An 18,296-nucleotide genomic window follows, 5' to 3' on the forward strand; every position below is an offset into this window, starting at 1 on the left:
ACTATGCACAATGTCTACTATCGAACATGGGATGTGGTTTGCCTTGAACGAGAACCACAGCTCTGAGATCTAGCGATTGGTCCTCTCGTACACTATCGTTGATGTGCATACCTCTGGGGGCCAGAAGTGATGCGCTACCGAGAGTATACGATACTTGGCTGCTGTCATCCAGTGTCTTAGAACGATTGTCTAAGATTAGCAGAGCCTCTTGCCAGGCAGAAGCATCCGAGTTTCCCGGTGGTGGTGAATTTGGGTGAGTGGAGAAGGGGCTGAAATGAAGACCTCAGATATCTCGATCGCAGGACGATATCACAGTCCCAATAACTTCTCGTGGTGCCTTGCTCCTCTATGACTTCAGTGCCTTCCATTTGCACGTCTTGCGGAAATACGACAGGCAGACGTCATGACTTGAATAGTTCCCATAATCCCACATGTTCTCAAAGAGAATTCGACAAGACTGAGCCAACTTCCTCTTCCGGCTTCACCACACGCTCGTCGAGACAACCCAACATGGACATGCATCGGCTAACACGGCGCGGGCCTAACATCCCCACGTTTCTTTCCCTAAGGCTCTTCTGTGGTCGAAAATGTTGTGAAGGCAACGGCAAGTCCGATGTACGTGCGTAGGCAAAATTTGTTCGCCTCGAGGCGAAGAAGAGGAACCAAGACGACTGCCAAGTGCCAAGCATTCCGATCACTCCACAACCACCATGATCGTTCGTCTCTTAAGGGTTATTTCCCCACAGTAAGCTGCTCAATGTAGCGAAAACATGCGAATGTAACGAATGCGATGCAACCTGTTCACGTTAGTTTGAACATATTTACGCCCTGCAGGTGCGACGGGGCGGACTACTATTGCAGCCCATATTGACCTTGACACCGGAGTATGTCATCCATCCGATTACCCGTCTGAAAGACAGCGGAACCTCTCATCTATTCCCAAGACGTAGTCGCCAGTTGATGCCTCGCGGGGGGCCTGTTGCGGTGCGAGCCGCACACCCGTCACTGCAGGTACCTTGATGTCCTCTCCGCTCTTGGCGAACTCCGCTGGAAGACTGCTACGTCATGTTAGGTCCACCGTGAGGCTGATTCATACAGCAATGTAAAGAAGGCATGTGCCTACCTCAGAATATCTTTGGTGCTTGATGCTTTCACTCATTCCGGGTTGTGTTGACTATCATGGCCAATTTCGTCCTGCTAGCTGCATCGCTCCTTCTCACTTCATGTTCCGCGCAGGAATCGAATGACACATCTATGGCAATATGTCAAGGCCCCATCGATGCTATCGTCAGTGGCAGTCAGTACTTCAACTCGACGGGAACGGCCCGCCTACCCTCAAACCCAATACACGATGATGACTGGTACGTCAGCGTCACCATAACCGATAGACGCGATCCGAATCACATCTACGGGACCGAAATGCCCTGGCAAGAGAGGGAGGCGTTTATAAGTGTTCCTGATTCGCTGGTTGGGAGTCAAGATGGCAATCGGACGGAGTACTGCGTCTACGAACTCCCGGGACAAGACGCCTCTTCGCAGCAGGAAGCTGGAGATTGCAGCGGCGTACTGAGCGACGACTGCATTGACGCGTTGATGAAGAATACGCCGGTCCTGTCGGATGGCCAATGTTATAAGCCAGAGAATGTCGAAGACGCCTGTGGGATGGTTGCGTCGCAGCCAGTCGGTCAGTTTATCCCGCTCTTATCTTGGTTCAGCGACAGCATCTTCAAGGCCTGCTGGTCTGATCATACATCGAGCTTGTACTAACGTCGTGATAAGGTACACCATCGAACTTCAACAGTACCGAGTGTAGTTTGTCCGAGATGCCGCATGTCGATCTACCGGAGAATTATCGCACCTACTACGCCCACTACGTGCCTGTATCTGAAGGCGGAGGTGGTTACGAGAATTTCGACCTTTACGATAATCACATTCGCGAAGCAGTGCCCATGGTCTTCACCATCAAGTCTCCAGGTGGCACCATCGCCCACAAGGCTGTTTGTGTAGCACCGAATGATGTCGTGGACGGCAGCCGTGTTCCAGAGTCTGCTGCTGCTCAGTTGTCCTTCGGGGCTTCACTGGTAGCAGCCCTTATTGTTATGGCTTTTGTATCTGTTCTCTCCATAGCCTGATAAACGTTGGTGTTTCTGTACCTTATACTTGTAGCTTAAAGTAATGACCATCGCATCTGGTGACTTGTGGCATTAGCGTTGTAACGGTAGTAGCACCGGGAATGACAGTCAAGCCGAGCATTCAGCTCTAGTCAGAGTATGATCGGGTGACTCGCAATGTGTCGAAATCTTGGAGCTTGCAGCGACATGTTGGTACGCAACTGGTTTGGGTTGCGACTAAGCTTGGAGCGCGAGAAAAAGCAAAACGATCGACGATTTGTCGCTGCCTCGAGGCAATACCCGGATACCGTGGACATCTGATTGCAGATAGGGTCCGTGTCTCGCTACACCCGGTGGTGGGCTGTATATTGGGAAACTTGCGCAATAATGATTGTCGAGTCGGCAGACGTGTATAGCCGAGATCCTGTCGTGAGAGTTTGCTTGAAGGGTTGTCAAGTGAATGTATTAATTGAAAGCGGGAGGTGCCAGTACTGTTACAGCAACTCCTGACGACGGAGCGTATTGGGATCTGAGATCAGCTATCATCTAGCCGAAGATCTGCAAGACCTTTGACTCGTAAACACCTGTCAGCCTTGATTCCTCGGGGCTACACTCCATGATTATCTACCCACGCGTGCATAACTTCTCATCAGCCTGAACACTGCACATACTTCTCCGCGGCAGTGCACAACGATGACGGTTGATTATTTCCGACTAGAAGAAATCTGAGGCTTCGGTGGGTACGTCAGCGGCTGCGTAAGAGGGTCTAGATGCGACAGTGTAAAAGCGAAGTTGCTATCCCAGCATACAAGTCTAGCCGAAACGACGAGCAGTATGGCGAAGCGCCGACAAAGCTCAACAATCATGCCCTGCCTGCGCTCCGCTCAAAAAGGCAGATTAGAGTCCAGGAACATGGCTTGACAAGCGACGACTACCGATCGCCTGTGGGTGCAACCCCATTTGGTTTCAAGGTTCCCATCGATTAGTCGATGAGGTTGGGAACGACGGGCCAGCCATACCACTAGGACCACGATCCGACACCCCCGATCGAACTGTTCTCAACTTTGCAGTATTGAAGTTCGCGGGCGAGAAGATGGTGTGGTGGATACCAGAGCTACGGTAGCCCAAGCTCCCCGTCAAGGATGATGGGGGCGGCTACCATATCTGACCCCGCTCACAACTCATAGGGAGACTGTTTGGACGAGATACAGCCCCTGAATTGACGACTCCTTATATTTCCCATGTTTTCTAGAGACCTTGTCTCATTGTTTCTCAACAAATCTTCTCCTAGATGATTAGAACTGATCACTGGCCTAAGGCGATACCCAAGTGGCTTGGGTAAAACGGAAGATCGGACGAGGCATCTCTCGGATCTAGCGCTTATACCAACAAGGACGCTTGGATAGCTTCGGAGAGCGAGGCACGAGCCAAATAAGTCTTGAAGACAGGGAATCGTAGTATTCGACTTTGGTGCTCGAGCCGGGGGCATCAGCCATGGGTTTTCAGGGACTTTGGGATAGAGCAGGGACCGCCTTGTGTAACCAGAGTATAAAGGCCTAGCAGCCCGTGTGAGAAGATGGTTCAATCAGCAGTCGGGCTGGCTTGTGATCCGCCTGCATAGTTGCCCACCTCTATGGCAGGTGAAGAGACGACATTTCCAAGATTGACCGGGCCCGGAAAGTGAGCGCATTAGAGGAAAGCAGCCGGAGCAGGAAAATTCTGCAGCGCTTGAGGTCAAGACAAGTGCCGTGCTCCGCACATGCGCTGGTAAGTATGCTCGAAGCTTGCTTGCTGTGGGTGAGTCATCTAGGTCCACGTCGCGATGCAGGCGTATGCGGCCGCCGCTTCGCCGACATATTGTGAAACACGACGGATGAATTGCGTGCATGATCAGTCATACGTACATATGCTCCATGACGACGCTCTATCACGAGCAAGACATTGTCTGTGTTGGAAGGTAAATGTTGGGCGAGGACGGGCCTGGGAAAGGGTTGAGTCGTGGGGGAAGGAGCCACCCGCTTCGTGTCGGCTTAAGTGGGGCACCTGACCCGTCTGTGCCCCTGTCAAGCTGAAAACGCAGGAAACGGTCACGAGTATCCTTACACGTTGCGATATAACATCATGCTCTGTATGCACGCACGATCCTTTTGAATCATGAAATCGGCACCAGCAAAAGTAAAGCATCACAACAACGTGGGGCAGCCGGCCACGGCCGCGGCGCATGTCCAGGACGTTGCCCCGCGTATTCGTTTGCTATGAGGCGCAGCGACAAATCCCAGCTGCAGGTCTCGGGGTCGCCTTTGCAGGTCTGAAACATGGCAATGTGGAATGCTATCGATAAGTCCGTACAGATGGGACGACTGGACGGCGCTGGGGTTGCCGAGCATTGCGTAATGCCCTCGCTTTGCTTCACTTGAGGATACTTTTCTCCAATCGCGCAGCTGTAGGCCTCGCAGGCGATGCGGATTGAAACGGAAACGACCTCTCCGATGCAGCCTTTCTTTTGCGCAGAAGCGACCGTTTCCCATAGAGACAGGTGGAATCGGCCGGAGCGAGTTATTGCCAGTTTATTGCCAGGTCACTGTGGGTAACATCGTCATGAGGCCCGATTGTGTCGGTACTGTAAAGGTGACATCGGCAGCGCCGAATTGATCTGCCTCGAGGTGGCATCGTCACCGCCGGAGCGCACGTGTCTGCGGCTGTGCAGCCTAAGCGAGAGTGGCGCAACTGCCGACGCCACTTGGATAGTCCTCTTGCTTCTTCGCAGGAGTAGCATCATCGTCATCAGGGCACAATTGCGCAAGCAGGAGTCGTAGAATATTCGCATCGTGCTTCAGCAGGCGCCGAAGCTACTCGACCATGGACGCTGGCATGATAAACTTCTGGGCCGTCTGCGGCTCACATGATCGCGGGTTTTTCGGTAGAGAACCCTGCTCGCATCCCTGCTGGGCCCGCTGATTGGGCTGACTGTTTCGAGCCCATTTTTAGGCTCAAGCAACGTCAACCTGTAGATGGCCCAAGACTACCACGACTACACCCACCGTGAAAGTCCTGCTCTGCGAAACCCCTTGACAAGCGTAGAGGGCTCGTCCTCCCTTTAACCGCACACTCCCCAAAAGGGTAGCAAAGCCGCTGCCGTGCTCTCTGCTTCCGGACGCCCAAAGAAGGCTTCTGGAATCCGTGTCATGTCGCAACACCAGATGCTCGACGCCCAACTATAAGCGCAGTTGCAGGCTCGAGGATGCTGCGACGCTCGCCTACGGCGTGTATCCATGTGCAGGTTTGGTGGCTGCTGCGGCCTCCCGATCAGGTTTCTGCGGCCTCGCATCCATCTGCAACCGTGAGGCCGTCTTCAGCTGCCCTGGTGCACAGCACTATTCGGTCATAGTCGTCGATTACATTTGCTATTTCCACTGGGGAGGCTGATCAGACGCCTCTTTCGCAGTCATCTCCGCGCGTGCATGGCCGAGTAGTCGTTCGCACAACACTCGCAGCCATGAGAGCATCGCAATCTTCGCGCACCACACGCATCCGCCTATCCACGCGTGCGCAACGCGCTCGCCGTGTCCGTCGGTCAGCTTAGATCCGACTAGACCTGCAGCTGCGGACTCTGGCCGTATGCACGTTTAAACAAGCTAGATGCGCAGTGCAGCTAAACGGGGCAGTGTGCATGAAATCCTTGCCGACAAGTGTGGCCACGCCGACCCATGATCGTCGCTTGTAAGCTCTTAAGAGATCCCACCCACCACCACCACTAGCCTTCTTCACCCTCCTCCCACCTCGCCTTCCCCCATCCTCATTCGCCCGCCCCTCCCTGTCTCTCCTCCTCAACCCAAGGCGCCTCTCGAAAGATTATACCCGCCAGAGACATTTTCTTACAACCTCTCTTTTGTTCTTTTCTTTGAATCTTTGATAAATCGTCCCATCCTAATATCGCAAACGTCTCGCACATACCACACACACACAACATGCCGATCTCGTTACTACCCGCCTCGGCTGCGGCCTTTGCGCCCCGATCAAACGTCAACGTCGTATTAGCCTCCAAGGTCGAGCCATGGTTAACACAAACCCTCAAGAGGGTCAACCGCGTCAAGCGTCCGTTGAACAGCGTCCAGCAACACACGAGGTGTCTGACAGAAACCCTTTCCGGACCCAACGCGATGTGGTCGCTGTGCTCAATCATGGTACCAAAGGCCCCGGACTCGGAACTGCGCAAGGACAACAACCCGCTGGTAGAGGCGCTCTTCAACTACCAGCTCATCCATATTGAGGCCTACGTCGTACACGTCGACATGGTCTCACAACATGAGGTCGCATTCAAGCTTACACCGGAGACCATCGAAGCGCTTATCGAGTACCACAAGGACATCTACTCCGTCGATGTATCCGCCAGCACCTGGGAATGGGCCGAGAAGGAGCAACAGCTGAAGAAGCTCCAAGATGGATTTGTCCAGGCTGTCAACCGCTACGTCTTCCGAACTGGTGTCAAGGCTCTGGAAGGACTCGAGGAGGATGGTGCGGGAGAGCTACTCGAGGGACGAGGTGAGGATGTCAAGAGCGCCATCATGGGCCTGTTCCTCCCGCTCCTTCCTCCTCCTCCCAGGATCGTCGACGTTGTCCGACCAGCACCGCTTCTGCCAAGCTCGCCCGGCTCCGCCAACTGGTGGGTGCCAACACAGCAGTACCAGTCGCACTCAGCCCCGGTTGACACATGGAGAGTGGTTCCATCGACGCCCAGCCCGACCATCGCTACCTGCGGTGAAACTGGACCAACATTCTGGAGCACCATGGGCAACATGGGCTTCGAAGCGATCCAGCTTCCGTCACCGACACCCTCCTACAGCCAGCCATACAACTCGACGAGCCCGTACGCACCGTGCACCAGCCCATATGCGCCAAGCACCAGCCCCTACACGTCAAGTTCGTACTACAGCCCGCCCCCAGCGTCGGCACCGATACCAGCCCTTCCTCTGCCGAGCGTGCTAGCCCAGCAGTGCGGGTCAAGCGCCGTTCATGGAGGTTTCGGCGGTTTCGGATGGGACACAGGATTCGCACCACAGTACGCAGCATTCACATAAGCTGAATGACAAACTCGACTGTGGTGTATGCACCTGTTCTCTGTCGATGCTGGGAAGCGTGGACCTGGCCAGTCCCCCTTGCACTTCCCTTTACCGCGCAGGTTGCCCAGCGCACCAACCTTGCGACGCCCGACACGAGACGAATGCGATATTCACGACACGATGTGCAAGCATCACTACCCAACCGGCATGGGACGGCGTTTTATCATTGATTCCTTTTAGCGAGCGTCATTTCCCCTCTCCTTCTCCGTACATTTTCTTTTTGATACCTGCTCTCACGTTCTGTTTTGTTTTTAGCGAGCGATTTCCTTTTTTGTCTACCACAACGGCCGGACCAGGTCTTTTCATTTACTTGAATACAGCATCTCTGGGAGGCATGCATGTCGGGCATTTCAAACGGAAGACGGTTAAACAACAGCCTCACGGCTCACGAGGTCAGGCACACTCGGTTTTGGGATTTTTGTTGTGCTTTTTTCCTGTTTGTTAATGTCGTTTTACAACTCCTGGACGGATGCGCTATCTCTTCGTTGAGCCTGTGGCATGCCATGACTCTTTACGATCTGACGCGATTCACGTTCACGAATTACGCTTACTTGGCCTGGCATTGAGTGTCAGCTGGATCTGCCGAGAGGCGGCGACAAAAGTTATACATGCATCTGCGATGCCGCTGTGATAGCTCGTCTCTGTTGCGAAGGAGGACTGGGTCGGAAAAACTAGGGAAAGCGACTGCGCGGGGTCGAGACATGAGCACGCCCGTGGCGTCTCTGCCTCTCGGGAGGTGGTCCTCTGCTTGCGGAGCAAACACTTCCTGATGCACCTTTGCGCTATCGCTGACCCTTCTTTCGACTTGGGACACTGGATGCACGGAGACTGTAGGTTCATCTCCTACACTTCAAGCAAGTTCTTGGAAGAAGCACTCTCCTGGTTGACCTGGGAGCAGTTGAATCGGATGCTGGAACAGAAGCAAGCTTCTTTAGCCTTCTAAACTTAATAAAAAACGAAACTTGAATCAAAGAAATCAACTCTTCAAAGAATTGTACATCGTCGCGAGTGAGACTTGGTGATTAACATGGAGTGCGACGCCCCTACAGCCTGACAGCCACGCACCGCCAAACTAGGACTTTCGCATTCGCGTCGATCATCCTCGCAGATCAAGAACACGATACCCACTTTCGATGCGACATGGAACATCGCATCACCCGAGCCCTTGGTGTTGGTAAGTGACCACTTTTTGCGGCACAGTTTGGCGAGGCCACCAGGCGACGCCGCCGCAACAGCGCGCGCAGCCTGATGTTCTGCCCAGCCGGCCTCGCCAACTTCAGCCCCACGCAAATCGCAGCAAGCTCAGCATCCCGCCCTATCGACCATTCCACCTCTCAACACCGTCAATGCCAGAGAACTGCGACGCTCATCAAACCGAAATCAGAGGTAGTGAAAGCCGTTGAGTCAGAGTCGCAGAATACACAATCGATGAAAGATTTGGCACGGCAAACAGCCGACCAACGCGCCATTATGCCAACCCTGACAAACATCCGAAACATTTGATCACAGAAAGAATAGAATGCGCCTTTGACTCAGACTGCGGTCTGGTTCTGGGTTGGTCTTGGTCTTTGAGATTGTACTTTGGTATAACATTCGATCACAAAGACCATCAGTAGCAGAAAACACACTTGCTATCAAAGAGAATATCACATCGCGTGATCGCATGTCAAGCTAACCTTCGCCTTATAACCACGTCTCAGCCTTTGACTGAAGCTCATCTCTCAGCTTCTCATATATACGCGAAATCTACCTAGGTACTCATTCTCTATAAGCATCGTGTGCGCCACAGCATTCACTTTCTACGCCGCGAGAATATCCGTCTCGTTTCCTTGGTGAAAGAACAACAGGCGGTTGAAGATGGTGTTGTCCGCCTTCCACGTCCGAACTGAGCAGTGCATCACCCTGTGCAGGTACATTCACTCACTCACACTGAGCGGAGTAAGCCTACAACCTCAGCTCCTCGCCAGCCTAACGCCATGACCTCTCCTGGATTCACTATGGCTTCAGTCCCACCCTCTGCATATAAAATCCCCCCCTTTTTCCTCCTAGCTGTTCTCCATCACAGCACCCGAGTCTACTCTCAACCCACCCAACAATCTTCGCGTCGAACCCAGGTCATTATCACCACTAGCAAATTCCAAACTTTGCTAGACCAGAAACAAGCTGTCCGCACCCTACCAACTACTCCCATCTCCTCGCAAACAACAAAGCAGGGATGGCACCCACTCCCTTCGCCAAGCAGATGGAGCAAGCTGCTAAGAAGGACACAAAAGCTGCCGCTCCAGCTCCTAATGCTAAGGCCAACCTACTCGCTTCTGCTTTCGTGACCGCCCCTGGTCCCAAGAAAGCCATGCAGGCGTCCGAGAACAAGATGGGCGATGTGGCCAAAATCTACGAGCTCTCCCATGCAGACCGCAGGGTACTGGCGACGGGACCAAAGGTGCAAATCGTCGACAGCAAGAACGCACCAGTAGCCGAGATGCCCATTGCTCTCTTCCGTGCAGTCTCCGTCAAGAAGGAGATGGTAGCTGGCTCCGATCCAGTGATCAAGCTACCTGCAGAACTTGACGTGCGCATGGTCCAGGACCTGATCAAGCACTTCAACGATATCACCACCTGGAGCAAGTTCGCAAAGGAGATCCGCCCCTACGCAGCCCCGGGCACCTATGAGGACATCCAACTCTGCAGCGCCGCAGACCACCTCGGCATGATGGCATACACCCAACGAATTTTCAACCGCTACTGGGCCCTCATCCGCGCGGAGCGTCTCCCAGAGTACTCAGACATTGACGCCTTTTCCTCCATCCAGACACCGATCGGTGAGAACCTCTTCCGGAAAGTCGTAACCAAGCTCGCACAGGCCGAGCTTGACGGCGAGATCCCCGACCCAGAGGATTACGCCTCCTACCTCGAGCACAACGAGCGTTTCGGACTTGCTGTGACTGGGGCCAAGGAGAAGATGCAGAAGCATCAAGACTACGTTGAGCGCACGGCCAAGCGGGAGGCGAACGCGAAACAGAAGAACGATGCCGATCAGATGTGGTCTCAGCAGCGTAAGCAGAATGAGAAGGAGAAGCAGGACAAGGACAAGGCCAAGTGGGAAGCCGCGAGGAAGACGGAGAGCGAGCTGGCTGCTCGTGTTCAGGCGAAATGGGTGCAGCCGGGGAAGAAACATTGGACCGTGGAGGAGGCGGGGTATCTGCGTCGTGTTCGTGGGGTTAACGTGGCTATTTAGGCCTGACGATAATATCTGCGGCGTCGTGGTGGTTGTGTTTCTGTAGCTGGGCCTGTAGTGGCCAGTATGTGCAGTAGTCGTTCATCTTTGTCTGCATGGGTATATCCATGGAGCGAGAGAATATGGTAGCTAGCATTAAATGAGCTTTTTGTCATTAAATGGTCTCATCTCTTCTTTACTCGTGTTCTCTCTTATAACACTGTGTAGCTTCACTCACGAAACTCTCGAGCCATACAAGAAAAAAACTAAACAGGTCTAGAGCCTACATTAATGCTAAGTCACCTATCTTGTAGGGGTTTAAGTTGATGTAGGCTGCAGGCCTGTTAAGCTTTTTTCCTGGTCTGCGTGTCCTGGAGATTCCCAGGTGCTGTTGCGCGACCGTGCTGTGCTGCGGAGCAATGCGCCAGGTCAGAGATATGCAGAATTCCTTCCAGTTCGAATAAATATGGTAACCGTGTATTCCTGATGAAACTACATTGAGCACAGGCAATCTGGGCTTATGACCGATCAGATGATGAAACCTCAAATGATCTTTACTTCTTCCATCGGCAATGACAGTATCAGACGGGTTATATCTTCTTCCATCTCTTCAGCTTCCTCTTCGCCATCATGATCACTCCTTTCTAATTCCTCATCTTTCTTCCCATCCGTTTCAGATATTGTCCGTTCCAGTTGAATCTGAAGAAAGCCTATCCTCCTGTACTCAGGAAGGTTTTTGGACGTTTGCTGAACCACAATTCCGCCGATCCTGGCACTGATACTTCTCGTGACCAAGAGTTTCATAGTACATCCACTTTTGAATGGAGGATTGGCGGTAGTCAGATCGCAGTCGGGAGAGAACCAAGTGTCAAAGATTTCTAGATTGTTCTGCCGGAATTGTTCCATAATGGGAGCTGACTTTGAGATGTGTTCAAAACGTGTGCTCCATTTCCTTTCACCTTTCTCGACGGCATCAAGCTCATCAAAGCCGGTCAAGTTGAGCACAGGCACCATCAAGATGATGCTAGCGTTAGTGACCTCTCCGAGATTAGCAAGACCAACGACAATATACTCCAGACTGACGACTCTGGCCTCTTTAGTGAATTCATAACCATCCCAGAAGACCTTTGAGTTTTGCGCTGATACCCAAGACCACGAAGGAGCCATCCGGTCAGGGCGCGGTTTGTTCCCCTTTGTGATCCATAGCAAATCCGAGAGTATGCTATTCTTCCATAATCCCGCAATGTAAACGTCGTCTACTCTTTGCAGCCGCGACATTCGATCAACGACAGCTGCAATAGCTGGCAGACAATCACTCTCGTAGGTCAGTCGTAGGTCAGTGTACTCTGTCACAGTCTTCTGCCAGTAAATTTCCTGGTCCATGCATTTGTCACCCCAGTCAAGGCCCGCCGGATTTCCGAAGTAAAGAGCATTTGTATTCCAGGTTTTGTCTTCTCTGGAGTCCTCGGAAGCAAAACCGGTTTGGCACTCCCAGTACACCTGATGTTTGCCAAAGTGTATTGTGCGTTGCGAGAGTCTTCGTTCTTGATACACCCAGGCGCGAGTTAGCAGTGGCATTGACGTCGGCACATCAGTTACGGAGTTCATTGGGAACCTCTCTAGTGACGTCCGGGCGAACAGGTGCGGATGTTTTTCCAGACGTCTCGTGACTGGACGATCCGAAGAAAAGAGACCACCGTTACTATCTTGGCTAGCTGTAGCTGCAATGGTAAGGTGCGAATTCTCGTAAATATCACTCATCGTGGCAGCGGCTTCTTTCCAATCGTCTTCGCAGTCTTGGAGAATACCTGTAAATGTTCAGCTGCGTTTTCTCAAACTAAACGTTGCCTCTAGGGTGTCTCACATAGCGCATCAATCCAGAGATAGTGAATTTCCAGATGACGACACACCTCCACCGCATCTCGAAACGTCTTGGGTAAATCAGATGTCCTAAGACCGTTGCGCAGATATCCGACCGTTCCAGCGGTCAACTTGATGGCTGGGCCATTCAGTCCCCAACAATGACTGAGACAAGCATACGGAGCCGATTTGGCAGGTTGCTCTCGAAGAAATACTTGGTCAGCCGTAATATGTAGGATTCTCTTGGGTAATGGAACGACTAGTCGTTGCATACAATCATTGTGGTATTGCATACAATTGTTCGTCCACTCTTGAATCAGACGCATAGTTCTCGGTGAACACGTATCTTCTGAAAGCGGTCGGGATCCTTTGACATTCCAGACAACAGACTTCGAAGGCTCGATAGCGCGTAAAGAGTCTTACATATCGTCAGTCCGAGCGTTGACTGTAGGTTATTTGGACATACCGATGTAACGTATGACCTCAATCCTTTCGCGGACCTCCGTCTTTTCTTCGATGCGGATCACAAGTTCTTGATCTTCCACATCAGGCCAAGTGGTTATATACCACTCCATGGATAATCGGCCTTGACCAAGAGCAGTGGTAATAGCATCAAGGATGAAATCGCAGTTTCGGCACCCAATTTTCGATCCGATTAGCAAGTTTTTGGATTTGATACAGTACGGTTTAAATTCCAGCGTCAGATCTTCTCCTGTCATTTCATCCAAGATCGGATGTCCACAGCCGACACAGACGGTTCCGCTGTCCGACATGTTCGCGGAGACCCTGTGCTTTGGATCTGCGAAGACGTTCGCAAGTGGTACTGAGATTCAGCTTCCGGGAGCACATACGAAGGAACGCTTTGTTGTTGCAATGTGACCGAGGCTATGAAGGTACACGTGAAGAGTGCCTGTACTGGGGACGAGGAAGGCTGGTGTAAGATTGCAGCCTGGTGAATTTAGCCGAAAAGGTGGACATGATGCATGCAGCCAAGGTGTGTATGTGGCTATGTCAGGTTCCCAAGTGTAGCCTGATAGACGAGAATGAGGCTGCATGCCTTAACGATGTAGTTTTCATCATTCAATGATATTGCAGGTGCTGTTATTCCCTCACTATGTTCAAAGGAGACGGCACGCAGCCTGCGCATGCATGAAGAGGTCAACTTTCAAGGAGTTTGCTTGTAAAGTGGCGGATGCGAGCAGAGGCTCAGCGCCATCGGCTCCGCGACAGAAGGCCCGTGCGTTGCTGACGTAACACAAGCTGGCCGAGTTCACAGTAGCAGCACATCGCGACTCAAGACCCCCACTTAAACACCGCGACAATGGCTTCAGGATACGGACTTGCTGGTGGTACGTACAATTCACTTCCCGGGGGATAATCTTGGGAGCTTTGGGGTTTGGAGGAGGCAGCGGAGCGAGCGCAATGGCACTACGAAGAGCGAACCCGGAACGAATGCGAAGATCGATCACGACGGCTACACGATGCGAATACTTATCCCGAACGTACCGGAATACGGATGCATATGGAGGATATGGGAGGAGGATGGATCACGCATCCCTGCTTGCGCAGAGGCCAGCCACAGGCTTGAAGACGACTCTGGATCTTGGGCTTGACTTGCGAGCAAACCAACATGAGGAACCGCACGATCAATAGCTCGAGAAAACAGCCGAGGCCTCCAGGAACAATATCCAGACATCAAAAGGTTTATCGCATCTCCAATCCGTCCATGCCAGCTCTCCGATCGCGCCATCTGACGGCCTCCACCGACCGGTTCGCTCGCGCTCCAACTCTCCAAAGCTTCCGACCTCGCTCTCAGCTGCCCTCCAATACCACAAGAAGAGCCCCTACATAGAAACCCACAATTCTCAACTAACACAAATAACCAGGCCCATCCCGCTGCTTCCCCTTCTGGCAAGAAGTCCTCGCATGCTACACAACCAACACAAACGCCGAGGACGACTCTGGCAAGGCAAAATGTGCACCCGTCCTTGAGGACTACTACGAATGCCTTCACCACAAGAAGGAGGTATGTGCACCTCCCCTGCCCCTCCCGTCTTTTAGCATTCCCAAGCCAGAACTCCAACGCTGACAATGCAACAACAGGCTGCCCGTACCCTCGCCCTGCAAGCCGCATACCGCAAAGCCGAAGCCAACATAAAACGCGACGACGCACCGTCCGCGGGCGAGATAAGGCGATTGGGCGTGTTGGATGCGCCGCTTGAGGAGAAGAACCTTAAGCCGAGCAAGTGGTTCCCGCACAAGGAGATTAACTAGAGGGAAGTCGGACTGCGCATTGCTCTGACTATAACGGGAGGGACAACAGATGGGATGGAAAGGGAGAGGGAAACGTGTATATCGGTACCTAGGTAGCTTATGTTACCTGCACGGCTAGCAGGGAGGGAACAATGAGAGGGAATTGAAAGTGATGAGGTATCAAGCTATATACGTGAGGTGGTGTATGTGCAAGCGGACAGCTGATATTTGACCCGTACCAAACGAAGTCTGGCATCGAAGCTAGAATAACTACAGGCCATGCATGGTAAACTGTTCCTATCCTCAATCTTCACACCGACGAACACGTCGGTTAGCCAAGTACGAAAACGTTTTCAAAGTATATGCTTTCCATTCCCTGACTGAGACTACATCAAGGCATCACCCTCCGAACTACCCACTAGCCACTATTCCATGCACACGCACAGACACACCCTATCTTACTCCTCTCCCCTATAACCGATGCAGACAATAAAAAAACAGAATACCAAACACACCATCATTATCATAGCGCACCCTTTTCCGCCCGATATGCCATAATGCCCCATAGAACGCCATAAGCGGAGTGATACGATCGATGTAATGATGCGACATAATAGGACAACATTGAAAAAGAAGTAACACACTCAACTCCATACGCAGAGCTATGCGGACCGAGAAACCGAGATGCAACCTAATCAAACACACAACAAGAAAGTGTCGTAACTGTCATAATCCAACTTCCGCTCATTTTGGAGATTCTGGTCCTTCCACACCGTCGTCCTATAGTATAGAATCTGTACCGAAGCGTGAAAGAAGGAGAAATATCGCTGCCGATTCTTGTTCTGATTCTTGCAACTCAGTCTACATGTTTGCAGGGACACTGGTGCGCGCGAGATGGGGAGGATGAGGTGGTGGTGTAGCGGTAGCGCGACTGCCGATGCTGCCGAGGCCGTGGGCTTGAGCCATGCTGCGGTGGAAGGAGCCGATTTTCTGGAAGCCCCTGTTGAACTGTTAGCATTGTATCATTACTGGAGAAAAGGAAGCATTCGTAGCATACTTTGAAAGATCATAGCTTTCCTCCTCGGGCTCAGGCTCCTCCTCGAAGCTCGTCAGGCTGGCGCCGCGGACCATCCCTCCGTTGCCCACGATACCCAATCCAAGTCCGTTGACATTGCTATTTGACCGGGAACGCTGGCTTCCAATATGTCGACTGGCGGGTCTGGAGACGGTACGACTTGGACTCTCCGGACCGGCATCTTCCTCTTCTTCGCCTTTCTCCTCAACATCTTGGTCTTGATCTTCATTGTCTTCGGGCTCTGCGCTGTTGTACGGCAACATGGGGGGTGAACTGGGGTGGTCGTCGTCATCGCCATCTTTGAAGTCTGGACGTTGTAGTTTGATAGGGCTGAGCTCGAGTGGTGCTTTGGCAGGTGTGCTGGGAAGGTCGACGAACTTCCAGAAAGGTGCTGGACTGGAGAACGCCATGTACTGGCTGGGCATTTGAGCTGTGCTTGGGGGTGCGAGACGGGGTGCGTGGCGGGAAACAAGTGGGGTGACGAGGGCATTGTTCATTCGGTTCGCATCGTAGTTGCCATTCATGTTGTTCGACCCAGTGTCCGAGTACAGGGTCGGTGGTGAGTTACCGACGTCTGTCTTCATACCAGGGACACTCTGCTTAACGGGGTCCACACCGGGTGATGATTCCAGTCGAGATTCGTCCTGCTTGATGTGAGCAGGTTCCTGGCCGTCATTGGCTCCATAAACAAGGCGCTTCGCCGGAGTGACGAACCGATCCTGGTCGCGTATAGTCGGCGATTGCTTGAAACCTCCAAATGGGCGTGGGCCGCGGTCTGGAGTGTAGGATTCGGTGGCCATCGGGACCGACGAAAGCGGGGGCGTAGCGGATCGTGGAGGCGACTTGACGCGAGGAGGGTATTGGCTTTGGCGGTTGTCGCGCTCCAAGGCACCTACAAGGCGCTCGGTGGCTTGAGATGGATTGCCCAGCGCGGGCGAACTAGGCCCTGAGCCGTCTATGCGGTATCCGATTGCCACGCCGCCCTTGCGAGGGTTAAGCAGTTGCTTCTTGATGAACTCTTCCTTCTCTGACTCTGCAATCTTCCACTTCATACCCTTGCCAGGCTCGTCGGTGCGGCGTGCAACTTTCTCAAACGACTTGTTGAGGGACAGATTGTGTCGAATGCTGTTCTGCCAGCCGCTGTTTGTGTGGCGAAAGAATGCATACCGGGACTTGATGTAGTCGTAAATGTTGGCAAGCGTGAGCATCTCTTCCTCGCTACTGAGGATCGCTTGGCCGATGAGCTGGGCATAGCTGTGAGGCGGCTTGATTTCTTTGGTTGAGTCTAAGCTGTAGTCAATATCGTCGCCATTTTCTAGTAGAACTGCTCGAGAGAAGGTAGCAGGTGAGCCTTTGCTGCGCGGGTCCTTCTCGCCGCGGAAAGTCATGGGGGTACCGGGTTGCGGGTATCCCGGGGTGGATGTCATCTGGTTGTAGTATGCTTGTGACGATTGGTGTTTGTTGCGAGGGTGCGAAGACGGTGGGAACGGATCGTACTGGTCGCGCTTGGGCGTCGGTCCGCTGGGATGCGCGTGCTGATGGGGTTTTGGCGGCGGGTTGCCGTCATTGTCAGACTCGGCGGCGTCCTCATTCTTAACCTGGCGCCACAGCATGGGGTGGAAGTGGTCCTCCTGGTTGGCGAGAAGGAACAGCATCTGTGTACTCATAATGCTGATGCAGATACCCGAGTGTAGGGGTGCCTTGTCGCCTCTGGTGAGATGGCGGTCGTCCAGCTTGAGACCGTTGCGGCTGTTCACGGTGATGTACCACTGCTGGTCGTCAACCTCAAAGTTGATCTCGGCGTGGACGCGGGATATCTGGCGCTCAGGTCCGAGGTCAATGTGCACGCCCCAGTCCTGGCGGTTGGGGTCACTTGGAGGCAGCCCAGAGAGGTCGGGCTGAGAGCTCTGCTGGTTGGAGCGCGTGTTCGAGTCTACACGGCCGATTCTAACTTGCGTGTCCTGAACGAAGAAGCACCAGTCGCGGGCAGCAATCTTGGCAAAGGCCGGGATGTTCTTGCCCTTGTTGCGCTGCGACTGCAGGTCGTTGGCATAGTCGATGGCAGCGTGGGGCACATAACCGGGCACGCGGAGGGCGGCTATGACGATGTTCTGGCGCTCTATAGGGTCCATGGGGTTTTCTGCGTCTCCGCCGTTGGGCAGTGTCGTGTTGGAGTCGTTGCTGGCAACCGACTCTGTGATGCGGGTACGGGGCGGGTCGGGGGCGGCCGTAGCAGCGGGCTCTTGGGCGGCGCCATTCAACTGTGCGAGTGAGTACAAGTTCGCCGCAACACTGGTGGTGTTGGGGCTGCTCACCCGCCTGCGCTTGCGCGAGGGCGTGGCATCTGGCGTGTCGGGTTCAGACTGCTGCTGGGCGTCTCTGCGCGAACGAAGACTTCTACGAGTCGACATGGTGCATGCGGGGGGCTAGCGAGCGAATCTGTGGAGGAGGAAAATGTATCAGCGAGAGTTGTGCGAGTGTGGGCATCCGTGTATTATTTGTTTTGGGTGGTGACGGCGGACCATGGGAGAGGGACGAGCCAGCCACGGACGTGCGAAGAGCAGCCAGCCAGGCGCCCCACCAAGCGACTCGACACACTCGGAACGGGAGCTGCTTACCGCGAAACGTCGGTGTTGGATTCCCAATGCACTGCGCGCGACTGG

The 18,296-nt window shown here is 53.3% G+C and overlaps 4 protein-coding genes across 4 annotated transcripts; 3 read left to right on the forward strand and 1 right to left on the reverse strand.

Moving 5' to 3' along the window:
- Positions 1-6,079: 6,079 nt before the first annotated feature.
- On the forward strand, positions 6,080-7,189 carry J4E90_002356 (uncharacterized protein; the record flags this gene model as incomplete). Its single annotated transcript, XM_051431936.1, has 1 exon — positions 6,080-7,189. The coding sequence occupies one exon, from the start codon at positions 6,080-6,082 to the stop codon at positions 7,187-7,189; it is 1,110 nt and encodes a 369-aa protein (XP_051295070.1).
- Positions 7,190-9,446: 2,257 nt separating this feature from the next.
- Positions 9,447-10,466, forward strand: J4E90_002357 (uncharacterized protein; the record flags this gene model as incomplete). Its single annotated transcript, XM_051431937.1, has 1 exon — positions 9,447-10,466. The coding sequence occupies one exon, from the start codon at positions 9,447-9,449 to the stop codon at positions 10,464-10,466; it is 1,020 nt and encodes a 339-aa protein (XP_051295071.1).
- A 3,160-nt stretch (positions 10,467-13,626) lies between these two features.
- J4E90_002358 (uncharacterized protein) lies at positions 13,627-14,579 on the forward strand (the record flags this gene model as incomplete). Its single annotated transcript, XM_051431938.1, has 3 exons — positions 13,627-13,654; positions 14,192-14,331; positions 14,409-14,579. 3 exons carry the CDS (start codon positions 13,627-13,629, stop codon positions 14,577-14,579), a joined length of 339 nt encoding a protein of 112 aa, XP_051295072.1.
- An 840-nt stretch (positions 14,580-15,419) lies between these two features.
- J4E90_002359 (uncharacterized protein) lies at positions 15,420-18,044 on the reverse strand (the record flags this gene model as incomplete). The annotated part of the gene is made up of 2 exons (XM_051431939.1): positions 15,420-15,558; positions 15,616-18,044. The coding sequence occupies 2 exons, from the start codon at positions 18,042-18,044 to the stop codon at positions 15,420-15,422; spliced, it is 2,568 nt and encodes an 855-aa protein (XP_051295073.1).
- Between the last annotated feature and the right edge of the window lie 252 nt (positions 18,045-18,296).

This window comes from Alternaria incomplexa (assembly GCF_024043165.1).
Source record: "Alternaria incomplexa strain BMP 0042 chromosome Unknown scaffold_2, whole genome shotgun sequence".
NCBI lineage: Eukaryota > Fungi > Ascomycota > Dothideomycetes > Pleosporales > Pleosporaceae > Alternaria > Alternaria incomplexa.